At 37.8% G+C, this 20,165-nt stretch overlaps 1 protein-coding gene across 1 annotated transcript in view; it reads right to left on the reverse strand.

The window, feature by feature from the left end:
- Positions 1-20,165, reverse strand: part of ROBO1 (roundabout guidance receptor 1) — a 306,344-nt gene that overhangs the window by 17,649 nt on the left and 268,530 nt on the right. Inside the window, exons 18-23 of the mRNA XM_065676377.1 lie at positions 18,353-18,550; positions 12,290-12,332; positions 8,753-8,907; positions 5,084-5,419; positions 2,577-2,684; positions 76-220 (exon numbers count right to left, since the gene is read on the reverse strand). Of these exons, the coding sequence (XP_065532449.1) occupies positions 76-220; positions 2,577-2,684; positions 5,084-5,419; positions 8,753-8,907; positions 12,290-12,332; positions 18,353-18,550 (985 nt within the window). The remainder of the gene's footprint in view (positions 1-75; positions 221-2,576; positions 2,685-5,083; positions 5,420-8,752; positions 8,908-12,289; positions 12,333-18,352; positions 18,551-20,165) is intronic.

Consider the following 20,165-nt stretch of genomic DNA (forward strand, 5'->3'; position numbering starts at 1 on the left):
TGCCACCTTGCAGGGCAAATTACAGTTCAATTACCTAGTGATTAAACTGAGGAATGATGTATTTATTTTTCTTACCTTTCATCCACTGAAAGACTGTAATCTTCACTATTGCTATGGGGAGGTGGATGTGCTGGAGGGGGTGGAAGAAGATCTGCCCAGTTCATGCCAGCTTGCTTGGGAGCTTTTGGTGTCCGAGCACCCTTCTTGTGCCCTTGACTCCCTGTGAATAAACAGCAGTACATATTTGTAATGCTTTTAAGTATCTCCTCACTGCCAGCTCTGAAAAACAAAATAACCCTGGTCCCTCCCAAATGCTCTTTTACTGTTGTGCTGAGTTGGAATAAACTGGAATTACTGTTTTTTACACCAATTTGCAACTGCAGCTTCTTTGTAGGACTGCTCTACATTTTAAGCAGTTGAATTTAACCAGAAACTTTACACAGCACAGAAAAAAGCACAGAGGATAGAAAACTGGAATTGCTAATAAATAGTCAAGATGTGATAAAACCATGAATGAATTCTACAAGCAATGTCATTAAAAGTGAGCTTCCTACTTCTATTAATTACATTATAGATTATCATCTAAAACAAATGAGCTGTAGACATATTTTCTAAAGTGCCTTTATACTATTTAATTGCTCAAACCTAAAATACAATATGATACAGATATGATCTATTAAAGTTCCACTGTTACATTAAGTCACTGAATATATGTAATTTGTACTTGTCCACTGAAACATTTTAGGCACAATGAAATGACTCGTTTTAGTCTAAATGGCAGGTGCAGTTGAAAATAATTGCTGGAGGAACTAAAATAACAGCAAAAAAAGAAGAAAGAAGATCAATGAAGTATAACACAAATGTTTTTCACTACTATTACTGGGAAATTGTAGCTCATAATAGAACAATGCAGCTTCAATAGTTCCAGGAACTTTGAATAATACTAATTATTCAGGTGGTCTTGAATTTTAACTTTGGACATGGCTATGATGAGAACTGACTCTACCACTCTTCCTTGGTATACATTTTTATCCGTCTCTGTTCTTGTTACTGCTTTCATTGTAGATAAGTCACTGCATTTTTGAGTATGTTTTAGAATCCTTCACATTTCTCTCTTAAACTGAGGCATAGCCTTATATTACTTTAGTTAAGCCTTATACACGATTAAATGTGTTGTAGTGAGATTTAGGAAGCTCATTTTTCTCACTTCTGCTGTGTCAGATTTTCCATTCTTACAGAGAGTAGCTCTGCTTATTATTGTCCCACTTTAGCTGCCAAGATACAAACATATTTTAGCTATGTACCATTATTTTTCCTGGTATCTCAGTATGTCAAGCAAGACCCAAACTATCCCAAGGCAACAATCGTCTGCATTCTTTACCCTAAGCACCATGATATATACTAGATTCAGCACAATTAATTTATAACTCTGGTCACCTTGCTTCATTCCTGCTGGAGTCCTTGGTATACAACTATAAATTGTTAGTGTTATGAATAACCGTAATAGATGTCAGCGTGAAGAATACCACCTTCTCATTTTTAATTTGCATGGGTTCATACTCCTGATATGTTTCCCACTAAATTTCAGGTCTTTACGTCATGGAGCACAAGCTCAGCACCACATCCTGATGTTGTAAACCTGGGAATGGGCAAAAGGCTGGCTCCCAGAACACCCCTGAGCATCCTGGATAATCAGGAACTGTGCATATCACACAGCTCAGCCACTGACACTTAAGGTCACCCAAAGGCACAGCAGGCTTATCATGTTTATGCCTCTGTTCTGCCTCAGTTGTTATCAGTTAAGATGGCATTCACGATAGGATTGAGGTAACTGATCTATCAAAGACAACAGCAGAACAAAATGTGAAAAGTCTTCACACTGGTTAGCGGATGTAAAGTCCAGGGCACTGGTGATTACAACAGTAACTCACCCTGTAATGGGCTAGATGTAAATAAACACTAAGTATCAGATTTACAGTGAAGCCCTAAACCAAGCCTATGCATCATTTACAGTTTAGCTCAAACATTTCACACACCTCTACCAGAGATTAAACCTGAGCAGGTTATACCATAATGAGAACCCGTAACTTTTGAATGAAACCATACTCTGTGGCTCCAACGCACACAGTGCAACTTCAGTGCCCTGATCAGCATTCTTCAGCACAAAAAGCCTTTTTTTTTTTTTTCCCTAAGACTTTTTAGTGACATGTGAAAAAGAACTTCTATGACTTGCCCATCTGCAGCCCATATTATTAACCAGTAGGGCATTAACATTATGAAATCCAGCCTTGATTTGATTTCATGACTTTCACAATTTAGGACAATCAGTTACCTAATTGACTATTAGATGGGTTAGTGCCACAAGGATGCAACAGAAATACAGGCACCTATTGGGCAAGTTTTTATGCTGTTTAACAACCCTGTTGCTGTATTACTGTCAGTGGGTTCCTCCCCATCATCCCTTCTGTAAGCCCAGTAACCAGTGTTAACTACAGCTAGCACTGTGCACACCGCAGTGCTAACTACAGCTAGCACACAAAACCCCCTCAGGTTTGGAAAACAGTGTAGATACTCACCAGATGTACTACTACCTCTGTCTGAGCTGTTGTAGGATCCACCCGTATTCTGGTCGTATGACTGGTTGTACGGAATAGTTGGAGCAATGTTGTCATTTACACGGTAATCTGCAAGTTTAATAGTACAGTTAATGCCACCCTTCAGAGAGTATCTACTTTTAGACACCTGCTTTGTAACACAAAGTAAGACCTGAAAATAGTGAGGAATAAATAAATTATTTGAAAATAAAATAATCTGATAATCATGTTTTATCTTGTCTCTAATGATAAGTTTAAGGAAAATCATGGGTATGTAGCAGCTCCACAGCAAAAATAAGGTAAAATTAAATCCTATGCACAATGCTTCTGCAACTATTAAGTGTCTCTGGATATATACATGACCTGTGTGACTGTCATCTTGATTGATTTTCCAGGGTCTCTGCTTAATTTATGCACCCAGGGCAGCCAATGGACTGTGGTAGCTACTTTTTGTATTTCAAGGGTGACAACCCCACACAGGAGTCAGGCCTGTATTACAAGGGCTGAATGATCTGCTGCAGCAACAATGCAGCTCCACAGAATTTGGTTTACAACAGAAGAGGACTTTGTTTAATGCCTGCTGGCTTCAAGAAGATTTCATTTACATTGGCTCATGCAGGTTCTAGCTACAGGCAGGGGCTCTTTTTTTGGCTGTTACCATAACTTCCTTCTCCATTTCCAAAGCACTTGATACATGTTACTTTTAAGTCTAGATTTGGCAACCAGATCTGAAAAACTTTATCCGAAGAAAAATACTCATCTGGTAAAACAGTACTCATGTAAAAAGGAATTACGATTTACAGAGAACAGAAACGAGCTGACTTACTCTTCATGCAGCAAATAAAACTGCATCATAAACAGAACCACTGGATGTAAAGGAGTGACAACGAAGCACAGCATGTAACTCATCAAAATTACTTTCCATCACAAGAGCTTATAGGTATAATCATCAGCAAGATGGCTTTGACTTAGGAAATGAGAAACCCCAAATCAGAGTATTGACTCATAAAATAGCAAATCAAAACAAAAATAAACAAAACTAAGAATCCGGTCCCCATCTGCTGCAGAAATGTTTGTGATAATGTAAGCATGGGAAAAAGAGCAAAATGATAGATTCCACACCAGAGTGTATTCTGTAATAGTTTCTCAGCCTAGTTACATTCCAGAGACCAAGCTGAAGCTCTACATACCACATATGTTTACACAGAGGATAAACAGTAAATCAACACTCTGAAATATGTATATATGACTGTCAGCAGACAATGCTTTAAGGGGGCCTTTCCACACTACAATATGCTAGAGAATATGCAGCTGTAATATACACAGTTTGAAAGATGCAGTATCTTCCAGGGCATAAAAACCAAACATGTTTTAATTCCAAACCCGATATGTAATACACAGTTCATGAAAGAAAACATAATTACAAAAAAATTACAGCTTTCACCCTCCAGTAAGGAGCCACAAAAAACTGAATTTTCTTTTGACATGTTTATGTCAAGGGAAGGTGTCACATTTTATACTGCCCTTTGAACTCCTCTGTGAGTAGATGGGTCCGGTAGAGAAATCAACATTCCTGTAATGAAATGCATCTTTTTGCTGTATAACTTATCACTATGCCATCACCTGAGTTACAACAATCCATGCAAAAAGTTCGAAGTTAGAATGGGTCCAGTTCCTAGGGATACTGTTTTGCAAATCAGGTTATTAAAAGAGGTTGCATGGTAGCCTGGAGGACTAGCAAGAAATCACGTACCTATTTCTTCCAACTCCCACACATTATATTAAAGAAACATGCCCTCAAGGCCACAGAAGTACATTTTGATGTTTCCCGTTAACACTGAAATCAATTTATTTTTAGCTTCTGGATTCACAGACTTCAGACAGGGTAACAAAGGAATTTAGTTTCCAAAACTGTGTGCGGAAGCATTGCCTTTCAATACGTGAATCGAAGGCTTGCTAGGAACAAGTATAAAATGAACTGGATCACTCCATTTGTGTCCCCAGTGTACAACACAATACAATTTTACAGAGTTTGATATGCAAAATTTCATTCGTTTACATGAACATGTAGATTTAATTAGTCTCCATCCACGACTGGGAAGAATGGGTTGACCTATTTAAAATTTAAGGTAGAGTATAATGTGACGACCATGCATCTGGCTTATGAATAAAATATCTGGCCTCTGTCCTAACCAATCCCTTAACTACTATTAAATTAAAATTAACCTCAAATCCATTGGAAATGTATTTTGTTTAACTAGTTTTGAAAGATACAGCTTTTTATTTTTTAATAAATTCAGTATCTGAAGGTTATTGTGGTGCTAATTAACTCTGTGACAGTGCTGTGTATTTCTAAATCTAAAGAGGGAGTAGTCTAAAAGCACCACTGAAGTCTGTAATTGCCGAACTTGAAAGCTTTAGGTCCCAGCACCAGAAGGTCAAAACTCCTCTGATACCTAAAGAGGAGAAACAAGCTAAAAGCTCTTCACCTTTGTTTAATTTGTTTTGCTCCATAATGTTGTACTGTATGGGTGCAACCTCTTGCTTTTGCTGAACAGAGGGTTTCCAGTGTTTCTCATTCGTATCCCCGCTGCCATTGTTAACATTATTGCTGATATTTGACTGGATGAGTTGAGTGGTGGCATAAGGAGTGGGCTGCCCAGGCTGGCTGACAAATCTTCCGTCCTTTAGATTTGGACTATTGAAGGTTTTCATCTCATTGATTTTGTTGCTGAGGTCCACGTCACCATAAACAGTTGACTCAGGCAACATCAGGTTTGTTTGCTTGTTGTCCAGCTGATTGTTGTAATTTGCTATACAATCGGCTAACCACAGAGGAAAGAAAAAAGAAAAGGTCATTCTGTTCGCTTACACTATACTTTCAATGAAATTCCCTTTAAAAATCTCTTAGTGTGCAACTATATGGCAAATCTTTTAGTGTGTAACTATATGGCTTGCATCCATGAAGCAGAGATACTATAATTAACTGAATATTCTACAGACTATTATTTACCTTACAAGCTACTGCTGCAAAAGTGGCGTTCACTGTTTTGATTCACCGCAAACTCAGACCTTCTGAATTGTATCTACAATGACTTACCTTGCTAGGCTTTTTCTACAGTGGCCATGTAACATTCACATTTTTAGACATTATTCTCAAAGCAGTATAAGGTATCCAATCAATAACTGATTAAAATAATTTGCATTGAAAAGAAAAATCAAACAAAACTTAATAGTGGGAATAACTGAAAATGTCATATCATGTCATCTCAACAGCATTTAGATTTTCTTGTACTCATGATAAGAAACAGAGATACAACAATATTTACTATATTTTTATAAAACCATATTATAAAACAGACTGAAAAATGATCACACATGAGAGAATTAAAGAGAAACAGTACAATGTAAAAGGTATCTCAGTACCCAGTAGCAAGACTTTATTTGATCATCGTTTCCTTGTACAATCATATATTTTGGTTTGAAACAGAAAGACAGGAAAGAAATCTGGTAATTTTGCTGGTTTTCAGTTCCTTTGGATATTGCAAAATAAGTAATACCATAGTAATATAATTGTCCTGTATGTTAAATATATATCACATAGACAGTGTGCATTCTTTCTTCTAAGAGTTACTCCATCATGAGATCACCACTTATTCCACACAGTAAATTAGACATGTACGGCTGATCTGGTCATTATTGTGTGAACCAGTGTGCCTGCCTTCTATGTTCTTTTGCCTTTGCATGACAGCAGCTCCACACACTTTCCTCTCCGTATCCAGTCCACTGGAAGAATACCGAATGGAGTAACACAGTCTGCAGGTCGGCAGTTAGAAGACTCGGCGAAACTAGCATTCAATGATCACTAACCAAAAATTCTCATTTGCTAACTGATTAATGCATCAACAATTACATAACAATTACCAGGAATACAGTTTTCCTCTTTTAAAAGATGTGGTACTTATGCTAATGAGCTTGATTCAAAACCTCAAGTTTGTTACCTGTGGCCACAATTAATTTACTAGAGAGGATGCCAAGTAAAACTAAGTACAGGATTCAGGATTTGACCATCATACTAAATGAAGTAACTGCTAAATATATAGAGGATGCCAAATTTAAAAAAAAAAATGCCTAATACATGCACCTTTTTTGAGAAATATTTCCTGAAAAAGAGAAATAAAATACTACTTGAGGAAGAAAACCACTGATCCACATTTTCAGTGATTAACGAACAGTATCAGAACATGCCACATACAGCTTATCATTGCCCCCCAGCTTGTGTTTTTTGAAGGTTTTAGTGTTTGATATATTTTTCTTTCTTATGTGAGCTACTATTTATTGCTTCTGTTATTTATTGCTTCACAGTCTTCAACTTCTTGATTTCTACTTTTTAAATGTTTTTTCATTTCTGCTTTTTCTTCTGCTTCCTGAAACCACGCTAGTCTTTCCTCCTATTCAAGTTTATTGTTTTATATTGGGTGATTATCCATCCAGCATATTCTTCCTTCCTAATACCTCGTACTTTGCCATAATATCCTTGCAGGGTCACTTATGAAATGAATTTTTACCTCCTTCCATTTTCAGCTACATAAGATTTGTGTGTAGTGCAACATAATCAATACAATATATGCAATAGGTACATTTTCTTACAAAGATGCATTAGAATTCCTCAAAGTACTTAAGCAAAACTGTTTCACCTATCTAACAGTAGATTTATTCTGTTAGATTTTTTTATAACATCTAGAACAAGCCGTTCCTACTCTGTAGACTTGGAAGACAATACAGTTATTTAGCACATTCACAGCCGTATATATATATATATATATATATATATATAACACTGCTGTTTCAGAGCATAAATCAAGCCCAAGCTGATAAAATTAAGAATATTTGCCAAACTTTCCAGGACAGAAGAGAGCACTATGAGCATCCTGTCTGACCCTCAAGCTCATTAGCTCTACTTGAAAGGAAGGAATCACTCCGCAACATAACCAAGCTTAACATAAAAGCTAAACTGAGAAAGGATCCACAGCACCTCATGACAAGGTATTATAATAGTTTACAACCCTAAAAAAATGTGCATTCTCTTCCTTTTCTGAATTTGTTAACTTTCAGTTACTAGAACTTGGTATGTCTATACTTGCCATGATAAAGTATCTCCGTATCAGGAATCTTTTTACATAGGTATTTGTGGAAATTATATCCTTAGGCAGAGTAAGATACAAGTGTCTAATGTAAAAATCTCTCACCTTCCTCTGAGGCACTTGGCACTGGTCACTGTCAGACAGCATTACTACAGATAAATTACCATTATCACCATCTATGAATTATCAACCATTATGGCTGGCTTCACATTCATTACAGGAGGTAATACTCCCTCTCTGAAACACTGGGAAATGCTACTAGGTGCTGGCAGTGGAAAAGACTCATTTTCATTCCTCACCAGTAATGCAAACCAGGTTAAAACTAAAAGAACCTAACATCCATTTAAAACAAAATGTGCAACAAGTAGCACTTCCATATATATACATACAGCTGTGCTCCCACAGAATTCATGAGGTTTTCTTCAAGAGCACTCCTGCCCAAGCTCCCGGGAAACTGCCACAAAACCTAACATTTCATAACTGCTTTTAGAGTGTGAACTTTTTTATCCACATGCCCTAAAACAGAAACCCAGCTATTCATTTTTGTAGAGAATGGCACCCCAAGAGAAGTACTGAATGTGCCGAAGTAGACTGACTGCAAGTACTGGAGCAATGTTTCACTTCATGCTTCCAATCACACCCAGACCAGAAGGAAAATCTCACTAGTGTCTTTTTGGCATTTCTCCTTCTCCATCCAAGCAACACAGATGTACAGAACAACCTAAAAATTACCTTAGCTGCTCTTTTTCAGATGCTGAAACATATCAGTTTAGTGTGACTTTTGGTAACATTGAACTCTGCAGGGGATCTTCAGCCCACAGCTTGCTATAACTATCCAGAGGGGACCGAAAAAAGATATCAAAAAAGGGACCAAAAGCATCACCATACCGTAGAGGTGCAACTATATTAAGCCTAAATGCATTGGAAATAAACCCCCAAACAAACCTGTACACTCTCATGTATTAGATGTACTCTGTAAAGAGGATTCCTTAGCAAGGTAGAAATATATCTAACCTGGTCGACTGTACGTCGTAAGGTTGCTATCACTGTTTCCATTGCCAGAGGTGCAGCAGTTGATGGAGCAGTCATTGTGATTGTTCCCTGTGTTAGGCCAAGTATCTGCTAGCCATGGCTGAGTGGCTGGTTCACTGATGTTTAGGAGTCCTGGCCTTTAAAAACAAAGGTTGGTCATTTCAAAACTTAAACAAAAGCATTTCCACATTACAATTATATTCTTCTCAAAAGATTAGATATGACAAAATAATATCAAATATTTAAAGGCTTGAGCATTAGAAAATACAGCTTAATTTAATTATTCAATGGCCTCTGGTCTCCTGTATAACTTGTTCCTTGGTTGGACAATGAAAAGCCAAGGACAACATCAATTCAGTCTGTGGAACTACACATAGCCTGGGTGCATTGGGTGCAACATTTATCTGTCCCTTTGTTTTGTGGGCTATTTTGTGGGCAAGTTGTGTTTTAATTTCTCTACCCTTTCTCCTTTTCTTAAAGAAATGAAGGTATAAAAGGGGAAATTGGCAAGTCAGAACAGAAAATTCACGCATGGAAGCGAGATGGATATGTGAAAATAAGAGCCGAGTTTGGATATGAATACTCCCAAATTCCTGTTGTTTTATGAAGCCAAGTTCTCCTCACCATCAGACAGGACTACTGTAGTGGCTCAAAGGAACACTGTCTCTTTCATCACGGGATTTAACAGGCAACTTTCTATTCAAAATAGTGCAGAAACCAGTCTCCATAATATTAGATGTGATGCTCTTCAAAAATAAAATATGCTAATCCTCTTAAACTGAAAGTTGAGAATACAAACTGGATGCATTTAGTTGTGGGGGATATAGTCTGTCAGCACCACAGGCTTAATTCATAGTCTTAGAGTGATATTTAAAAGATCTGTATGTATATATATTTCTGTACTGAATATATCATGTAACAATTTAACATAGGAGGTGATGGGGCTTGACTTACTGTCAGGCTAACAAACAAGCCAATACACATGCACTAAACAAGCATTTTTTGTAAATCTGAAACAAATGCACAGCTATGTAGTTCTGTGAGCAGGCCAGCTGATTTGAAATACTCTCTGCCTTAACACTCTGTTCTTACAATGAAACTACACCTCAAGGCATTTGGAGGAGACAAAGCCTTCCAGAATGTATCACTACTTTCAAGACCTCTGAACTGGATTTTTGGATAGAGGGTTAAAGGTCTTTTGCTTCTAAAATTTGTATTTTCATTCACACCTGCTGTCATGTAAGAGATGCGGTACGAGGTATGTAGTAGACAAAAACTCTTCTAACTGGAGTCATTTAGGTGAAACTTAGGCAAGAGATGTTTCCATTACAACTCCATAGCCAGCTAATGAGTAGGGTTCACCACTGCCGAAGATCTTCAACCTCTGCAGCAAATTCCTTGAATCTTTGAATTACTGTACAGGGCCTGGGGCAGGAGTGGACTGAGCAAGTGGCTGTGTGGGTGCTGGCTGGAGTCAGTCCACCACAGTACCCATTCCCTGAATCTTGTCTAGAAAAGGGATTGCCACAGAAATGGGTATTTTTCTCAGCATCGCAGAAATGGGGATTATGTTGAAATATATCACTGTGACATTCTGAATAATGCGTTAACATGCTCACATAACTGCACTTGGCAAAAATGCTAAACCTCTCCAAAACATTGCAAATACAACCTAAGGAAGCAAAAAACTTCAGGTTTGGAAATCAGAGGAAGGTTTCATACGTAAAAATAACATTATTTTCTTTACATTACAGAAGTATGTTTCATATGGTACAATACCATGCATCCTGTAAATATTATATATGCAAATGAACAGAAGATGCATAGATGTTAAAACCTTGAATAAATTACACTGCTAGATTGTGGCCCTGATCCTTAAAACTAGGATAGTAAAAAATTATGCTGCTTCTTAAACAGGTGAAGTTTAGACTGGATATAAGGAGGAAGTTTTTTACTGTGAGGGCGGTGAGGCACTGGAATGGGATGCCCAGGGGTGTTGTGAATGCTCCATCCCTGGCGATGTTCAAGGCCAGGCTGGACAGAGCCTTGGGTGACATGGTTTAGTGCGAGGTGTCCCTGACTATGGCAGGTGGGCTGGAACTGGATAATCTTAGGTCCTTTCCAACTCTAACTATTCTATGATTCTATGACTCTCTAGCAGCGTCAAACTGACTGTGTACGATGTGGACACCTCAGGGCTCATTTCTGTCCTCTAAGTCTGTGTGAATGTGCTTTGTCTAGCTTGTGCTATGGGAAGAACGAGAAAGCACAGTGGCACAGAGAACACAAAGGATGTTAACTGCATACCTTTTTGAACAACCTTCTCAGGGAAAGAGAGGGTTCATCTCTGTTCTCTCTTATTTTCTCACTGTCCTGGGGTGAAGGCAGCAACCCAGCAATTTACAGATTTGTCCATTCAAAACTCACACAGTAACTGTTCTAGAGGTTTTCCTCCATGATTTTATGGCTATGACAACACAGCAGCATGCAGTTCTGGACAGAGATATCTGCAATTGCTCTTGATTTGATAGGTTCAGCAGCATCAGGAGAGTAGCCTCGCCTCTGCACAGACTGGGAATGTTTAATTTTATGCCTAATCTTTACCACTACTGAATTTTTGTACAGTCTTGCAAATTAGGAATCATAAGATGCCAGTTGTGAAACAGGAACTGATACAGGAATTTATGGCCCAGCTGCTCTCTGAGATTTTAGAGTTTATCTCGGTATCATGCCAAATCTTTAACTGAGATGCTTTTAAAAAGGCATGTTTGAATGTGACCTACAAAAAACCCAAAAGGTGTGCTACTAAAGTGCCACTGCTCTGACCTGTGTTTTTGCTAAAACCTGAAGAAATTCCCACCTCTACACAGGAAACCTGTATTACTGTTTTGTCCACTCTTATTGAGTATTAATGTCAACTCGGTAAATATGTTTTAGTTAAATCCTCGATATAGAACGGGCTAGGTTCTGAAAGTGGGGGATTTTAATGAAAAACCCACCTGTTTCCTTCCATGCCCTATCTCTTGTGAGTGATGGTTTGCCTGTTTTGCATCCACAGCAAGGCTTTTCCTTAAAAAGTCACCTTATAAGCCGTTTATGTCTTCAGCAATTTTTTCCAATAAACGTTTCCTTTCTTTGTAGTGTTTGGGAAGCAGCTATATTTCTTAATCCTCATAAATGCCATGACTTAATTACTTTTATTCCCTTAATCAGCTGGTAAGCCAGGTCTTTATTTTGAAGTTAAAGTGCTCCCTCTGCTGCTCATTCTTTGAGATGCAGTTTTTACAGCTTAACAAAGCTGAAAATACAACTCATTCTTTAGAAATCAGCCCAAAAATTCAAACTATATATCCTCCTTCTGAATAGAAAAGTATATGGCCAAAACGTATCAATTAATATAATAAATTAAAACATATCTCTGTAAGCGATTATTCTACCATCACTTACAAGGACAATAGCACTCCTGACACCCTCTAGTTGCACACAATTTATAGCTTTAAAAATAAAGCACATAATTACCTGCCTCCACTGCTTACGGCCTCTCCTCCTCTCTGATACGTTACTGAAATAGTTAAAGATAAAAAAAGGGAAATAATTTAAAAAACGTAGATTCCTTATATAAAACCCTAGACTCCCTAAATAGGAGTATTAAATCTGCCTTTGTTTCATTTTAGCTAACACAATAAACGTGCATTGTTTATACATTAATTCTGAGTGTCATTCTTCAAGCTATTCCTTCAAATATGAGTTTATACACAGGACTAGTGGTGCTTGATAACTGCTAGTCTTAGTCTCAACAAAGTTTTGCATTTCAGTTCTGTTCTGAATAACACGAACACACACATGTATCACTTAAAGAAAGCAGGAAGCCATACATCAGGTCGAACTTATCCTTAACATAACTCTGCTGACTTCAGTAGAGTTACTCTGTGGAAGAATTTAGGTCATATATTTGTTTCATGAATGGCTAGATGTTAAAGCTTTGCTCTACCTTATTACTTTGCTGAGACTAAAGAAGTATCACAGTTCTATAGCAGGCCTTTCTTCCAATGGAAACAATGGCTCATTACAGATGAACGTACTGAGAAAACACTTGCTCTTTCTGAATGCTACTCCATTATACTCATGGAACAAACAAGCTCTAAAAGTCCACAGAAGCTTTACATTTTATAACATTTTACAATTGGATTTAGAAATTATGCTTTTTAATGTGAAAATTTAAATGAATAAACCTGGCAAAATATGTCTGGCACAAAGAGCACTTCCTAAATTAGAAGGAACAGTTTTGCTAGCATTTTAGAAGCATTAGACATTAACAAAGTGGACGTCCACATGCATTAATTTGTTGGCATGGATCGCATATCCTTCACGGGAAGCATCATGGTTGAAAAGCTAGTTTTTAGGATGAAAACACCCAAGAAACAGTGCCATAAATTCTTCAGGTTTGCATTGGATTTGGCGAAGAGTTAAGGAGATTGCCTCCCCTGCAAATGCTGATGGATTCTCTATATTCCAGCTAGGAATGTGCTGAAAAAAAGCAGCCAAATTCTGCTCTTTAGAAGAACTCCAAACTGGGAGTCTGCAAGAGAGAGATAAATGCTGACAGTGATTACAATAACAGGATTAAACTGTAGGATGCATTGCTACAGGTAAGTCTTTTACTACAGGTAATGCTAAAGAAGAGGGCCTGGTTCCATTTAAAGTCAATGGAACTAATGACTGGGATCCTGGAATGAAAAGGGATTTCCTGCCCCCCTTAACATGTTTTACATGCTTCATGTTTTCTCTAATTTCTGCTTTGAAAATCTCAGTGTTATTTATTTTGCAGCTCTATCTTAACGAACCCTGATGTTTTCTTTTAATGCTAAGAATCCATCTGAGAAAATATATGTCAGCTAACCTACCAACCTCTGCAGAATTTCCATAGTATGCTACTATTGTGACTGCAATAGAAGCCCTCTGTTAAGCCAACTGAAGTGACAGCATAATAATAATAGTTTGAATTAGTCTCCACCGTGGATCTCAAAGGACTTCACAAACACTAAACGCCCCTCTGACTCATGACAAACAGTAAGCAACTCCACCAAATGTAACAGGATGACTTTTGAAACAAGATACTATTCAATGGGATAAAAGGCATGTGGATAAGAATCTAACCCGCTACTACTAGGTCTGTGTGGATGAATGCAGGCAGACATGAGATTGGTTAACCTGTGGTCCAATTTGGAAGGATGTAACTCTGCTGCACAGAGGCCAGGTCAGTGCACTGCTGATTTTGAGTCTGCAGAGGAGGCAGCAGGCAGGTTTCACCCTGCCTGGATACGCCACCAAGTCTCATAGAACTCTTGTGAAAATAAGGGATTTAGAACAAAGGAAGAAAAAGCAACCTGTCTGTCCACTCAGGCTGTAGCTAAAAGTAATGCAGTATACTGGTGGGTACTGAACGTGTTGAATTGTATCTACTGTAGAGGAAAAAACACGCAGCTGCTAGAGCATGGGACTGACTGCAGGTCAGCTCTAGAGAACAGAAAGGCTCTCACAGATTTTGGCGGGCTGTGGCTCAGGTTATATTTTGTGTATTTCCAAACAAAAAGAAACAGAAAATTATTTTAGTCCCACCCCGAAAAAGAATTGACCCCGTTTATGTAGAACAGGATGATTATTTTATATCTTTATATCACAAATACAGTTTAATGTAGCAAGCAAAGAAATCTAACTGCTATAACGGTTTGATTTTCTGTATATTCCAAAGCAGGCAACTCCTAGGGCTCTGGATTAATGCAGATTCAGAGGAAAGAAAGTAAATGTTTCCCCAGCTATAATCCCACTGAATCCCTTTCAAGTCAGCATCTGGGCTCTGCAAAGTCACTCTTCCTCCATCGGAAGCACCTTTTGCAGTAGTAGATGCAGAAGGCCACAGTACTCCATTGTAATATGCAAGAAGAGAGCCCAGGTTGTGCAAACTGATGGGATCATGCTACAAAATGGCATGCTTGAATTAAATGGTATGCTACAAAATGGTACATACAGATGTCAGCTACAAAGAAAATATACACTACTTAGAGAACAAAATAATGATACCTGTCATTAATGAAACTGTTTAAAAACCCTTCAGAACAGCTGGGCTGGTTACGTCAGAAAAAGAAAACAGTACCACAAACACATGCTAAAGGAACAAAGAAGGGGGGAAAAGTGCAAATATATACCTGTTGGTGTGAAGGTAAAAGACGGGACTGAAAAATCAAAACAAAATACAAACTGGTTATTAAGCTGAAGAGAGAAAGGGAAACATACCACATTAGTATAAATCTAGCAGACAGCTGAACATAAAACAAATGTATATAACTAACCCAGTAGTTCAGTGACATTGGTACAGAAATAAAATGAAATTTGCAATTCAAAAAGAAGCCTGTTTTTGCAGGTATTATTCTGAACAAAAAAATAAGCTTGATATTCTACGGTACTCGAGGGGACTAGAATGTGGTTTAGCCTTTCAAATTCCCCTCAGTTTGGTATTATAAGCTGTTCTGAAAATCCTAGCACAAACAAGAGCCCCACACTGTTAATCATTTTAGAATGCAGAATGACAAATTCCTTAACAAAGCCTTATCAAGGTCCTATTGAATCTTATCTGCAGTTCACTAAGCAAATGCTCATTACACTGAACTAATAGGCACACTTAAGTATTCAGTAAGGAAATAATAATCATATAAAGGAACAAAGAGAACTGCTGTTTTACTGTCTCTGAATCAAGAATGGCACCAACTCTGAAGGCACTAAAATCTACTGCAGCAAGTAATTTTTGTTTTCATAGACGAGACTGTTAAACAGAGTTATTTTCTTTCTTAAATAATCAGGAAAAAAAAAAAAAGGTAAAAGATCTCCCTAGATGTAACACCTTTCTACCTTTCAACCTTGGGCTTTAAGAGGGAAAGGTTAACAGCGGAACAATAACATTGCTTGACAATCTTCACTCTCACAGCTACTATAAACCCTCTTTGGATCAATAGGGTCTCTAATCCAAATACAAGGCACCAGCATTTGCTCTTCCTATTAGCACATGCTCCCCCTCCTGTTGACAAGACAGTATAGTTTTCCTGCCACTGATGGGCAGAAAAAGCCTAACATTGCCCTTTTCGATCTCATGACATCCAAGCGAGATGTAAGAGAAACAATAAAATATTCACTAAAAGTTGCCTTGAGACAGAATTTGATCAGCAAACCTGGAACAGAAACAGTTCTGGCTAAGAGAATAACTGCTTCATTTAATTTTTACAACTCTGATGTTCGGGGGCAGTCCAGAGTGTGCTATAATTTAGGATATATGCTGTAGTTTTTCCTCCTCTTTTAGCAAGCCAATTTATGTCCAGGGATATGACACTAAGCAAAAAAAGAAAAACCTCTGAGCATTTGCCCATTTCAGGCTTCATTTGTAGCACAGCTCTTTATCTTGGGAATTCCATTGTGTTTTCTTTGAGCTAGGCTCTTTCACACAGTCAAGTTTAATTTAGCTACATTCAAAAATGAAGAACCATAGTAACAAGCTTTCATTAAAATAGAAGGTGCATTTAAACCAGAGCTATTCAAAGGAGAATCAAGTGTCTCAAAAATAATTTGCAATCACAAGGACATGAAAAAAAAAATCTTAAACTACTGTCTCATTACTCCTTTGCGAGCTAACTACTAAACCTAGTTTCGTTTCTTAAGGAAAACAGGAGCAGATGAACAGAGGTTCAACTAAAAGACAGCTTTATTGCTACCGTACACAAGAACAACTAAATTCTCAGAGCTTCTATTAATAAACTCTTCTGAGCGTGTAAGAGCGCTGTATGTATGTGTGGGAGTAGGGAAGTATTTTAACAGATGTCAGGCCTGAAGCTAAATATAAAAATAAGGAAATAAATGCAAGAGTGATAAAGTTTGGGCTTGCAGTGATGACTTGATGCGCTGCAGAGTGGCAAACTACTTTGCAATTTATATTTCACTAAAGACAGATTTTCTTCTTGAAGAATACTTGATAATGGAGATGCAAACCTGACTTTTCTGTGTATTTTCATTAAAATACCCAACAAATGACACAGAAGATATTTTTACAGATACTGAAAAACACAGCTGTTTTGAACAATAGCTGATGTCGTTAAAGTAACCATTTTTTAAGGACAAATTGTATGCCTTTTGCTTAATCATAGGTACTGCTGAAAGCATAGCAATGTTAGTTTGATAGAACTGTAGAAAGGCAGTATGGCAGCATGCTATTAGTAAAACAAAACAGCGCAGGCCAATGCAGCAGTTTTTTCTGTCTAAGAAATGCTAGAAGAACAAAACAAAGGCGAAATTAATCCCTGATTTCCGTGGTTACGACTCCGCTACAACCACTGTGCCTAAAGTCTACTGCCAGCATGGACACTCTAATAGCACAGAGGGCACTCACACTTTGCAACAGTCCAGAACTATTTCCATGTTTCCACTCCCTCACTTGCTATTTTTAGCGCTGCTTCATTTTCATAGCAACACACTGCTAATGTTTAAAAACATTTGTGTTATATTTGCACAGCCATCCCGCCTATCACACATTCATTTTTGAAGTGACTGAAGAATATAATCTCATGACACCTTTCATACATTAAGATATGTGCACCTTTGAAGCTTAGGTCTATCTTTTGATTGCTAAATGTCAAACATTCTGCCTCAATTCCTTCAAAAGGAGGATCTCCCATTTTCTGATTAATTCCAGAATTTACAGTTCTCACTGTGAGTGCCTACGAGGTACTCCTTTGAGACAAAATGAACTGCAGCTTATTGAATTCAGCTTTAACTTTGGGATTTAATTAACAGATTATTGAATCAGGAGAAATCAAGCTTTTACTCCAGAAGGTCTTCCAGGTAGAGATTCCAGTTTTGTCTGTCACAGAGTATACTGTAAAGCACTGTTTGCACATCAACGATCCGATATACATGAAAACGAAGAGTGCTTTAAGTTAGTCCCACTGCTGCCATTCTAACTGAATGCAGATGCAAGATGTGATAGCCCCAGAATCCACTCCCAGGAAAAGGGTCCCAAAATAGCATTTATGAAAGACTCTTGGAAAGTACTATTGACTGATGTCAATAGTACTAACAGCCACCTCACCACATTCCCCCAGAACACAAGAAAATTCAAGTACACACACCAAAAGTGTTACTGTAATGTACACCACTGTTAGTGCTCTCAGCAGCAAGCAAAGGACTGAACAAGAAGGACAATGAACTACTGTCCCTTTGGCACCTTTACAGATGGTAGAGTATCAGGTAGCAAGGGCATATGGGAAGCTCCCAGCCTTAAACCCATGTTTGCATTACTCATTTGTAGGAGTATCTTTGCAAATAGCTAGTCTAAGTATTTTGCTAAAAGTTTATGCTTTAAAGCCAGGTTCTAACACACTGCTGCTCTCTGCATTGGCTCCTGATCCACACTTTCTGAAAGTAACAAAGTGATTTGGTGATTCCTGCATTGAGACTCAGAAGAACAAGACACATGATAAAGTAAAATAGCCAGTAAACACGCACTCAGTAGCCACTGGCCTGAAATATATAATACGGCACCTTTTCTAATACCAGCGTAAGTACTAGTGAGTCCATTTCGCTTCTTCCTGTGGCGATATAACCAGATGCTGAAGACCATAAGGATAATCCAACAGGCTGCACCAATTCCAGCAATGAAGGCAGGTTGCTTTACTACATCCGAAATCTGCTGGGCTAAACTCACTTGATCTTCTGAAGACACGGGGTTTCCATGAGAATCTGAAAAAAAGACACCCAAAATAGCCCATTAATTTGAATGAGCAACTGTCAAAGGGAGCATGAAGGGAACTGACATAATCACAGTCCAGTTTTTCAGGGTAAAATCCTAAAGACTGCTCTTCAAAAATCCTTTTGCAGGTCTAGATAGAAATGTCTTGTTTTCCATACAAGACAGGTAACTCCAGCTACTGACTTTTGTTTGCTTACAAACCCTGCTGAAATCAGGCCACTAGACACACAAATAGTTAGGTTCAAAAAATGCCAAACTTGGGGGCTGCTATTTTGTTTTTCATTTTAATTTTAGCAAAGCAACAGCAGCCTCAGAAAATTATTCTGAAAGCCAGCAAAGAACACAGCAACGAAAAGAAAGCTCAAATACGAAACATGCTCTGTTCCCTGAGCTCTGAAAATGGGTAGAAAACAGCTACTTAAACATCCACTCTCACAACTGAAAATCACAGAAGAATTACAAATTCAGAGTACATTCACATGAGGTTGGACTGAGGGATACATTTTAATTTAGCAGTTCCTGACAGATGACTTAAATCTTGTATTACAGTCTAATGTATTCTTTGCAGTCTCTCACTTTGACCTCCATTAAAAAAGACTAAATACTTCAAAGGACATAACGAAGTACAAAATAACCAATCCTGCTTCTTGATGTGGTTGAAGAAAGGTAAGTGAAAATTGAGTTAGGAATTGGTTAAAATAGTCAGTCTCATTATTAATGAACAAGCAGACCTTTTCAAAAACAGCTTCTCCTTACATATCCCACATCAAAATAAAGGCCATGTATTTTTTCTGCACACTATTTCTATTTTTATTTTTTGGTAGAGAAAGCACATGCAAGAATCAGTCTCTTCTGCTTTTTCTGCACTGAACATTTGCAAGACCCTTCTATGAGCAGCAGTAAAGATATTCAGTTAGTGACCAACACTTCCTAACTGAAATGAAGCAACTCATAGACAAAATGCTGCCTTACTGATTTTTCACCACTACAGTGAGTGCTTACTGGAAATTTCATTACTGCACAGGGTGAGGGCAAGAATTCAAAACCTTTACTCAGAGCGGATATTGTTTTACACATTCCACAACTTCGAAATACCCATTTTTACTCTGGTGTAAATCCAACAGTTAGCTGCTTTTTACTATGGGTGGTGAGATCAGATTCAGAATGAGAGATCCGTGTTTTAAGAAGAAAGGTGCTGGTTTTAATTCTATTAATATAAACTACGTAAGAAATGAAAACCTACTTACTTAAACAATTACACTTTCTCCCTGTGAACTGAACAGTGAACAGATTTTTATTTTTTTATGATGACGTGTCTTGCATTATTCCAAAATACAACTGAAATAAAAGAAATCACAGTACAAACAGGAGATGGCATCAAAACAAATGATACAAATAACAAACGTCCTCTGGAAAATGATACCTTTTTGAATGGGAAATGATTAAATTAATAACAGCTTCTTCCAGTGAAGAATTCCAAATTTCAGGTTTTGCGACATCAAGGTCAAACACCTATTTTGCCAAGGAATCACCAGCACCTTTGACTGCTACTTTATTGGAAATTTTATTTCATTTCTCAGGTCCCTTTATCTCCCATGATCCTAA

Source organism: Lathamus discolor, chromosome 4 (assembly GCF_037157495.1).
Source record: "Lathamus discolor isolate bLatDis1 chromosome 4, bLatDis1.hap1, whole genome shotgun sequence".
NCBI classification, from domain to species: domain Eukaryota; kingdom Metazoa; phylum Chordata; class Aves; order Psittaciformes; family Psittacidae; genus Lathamus; species Lathamus discolor.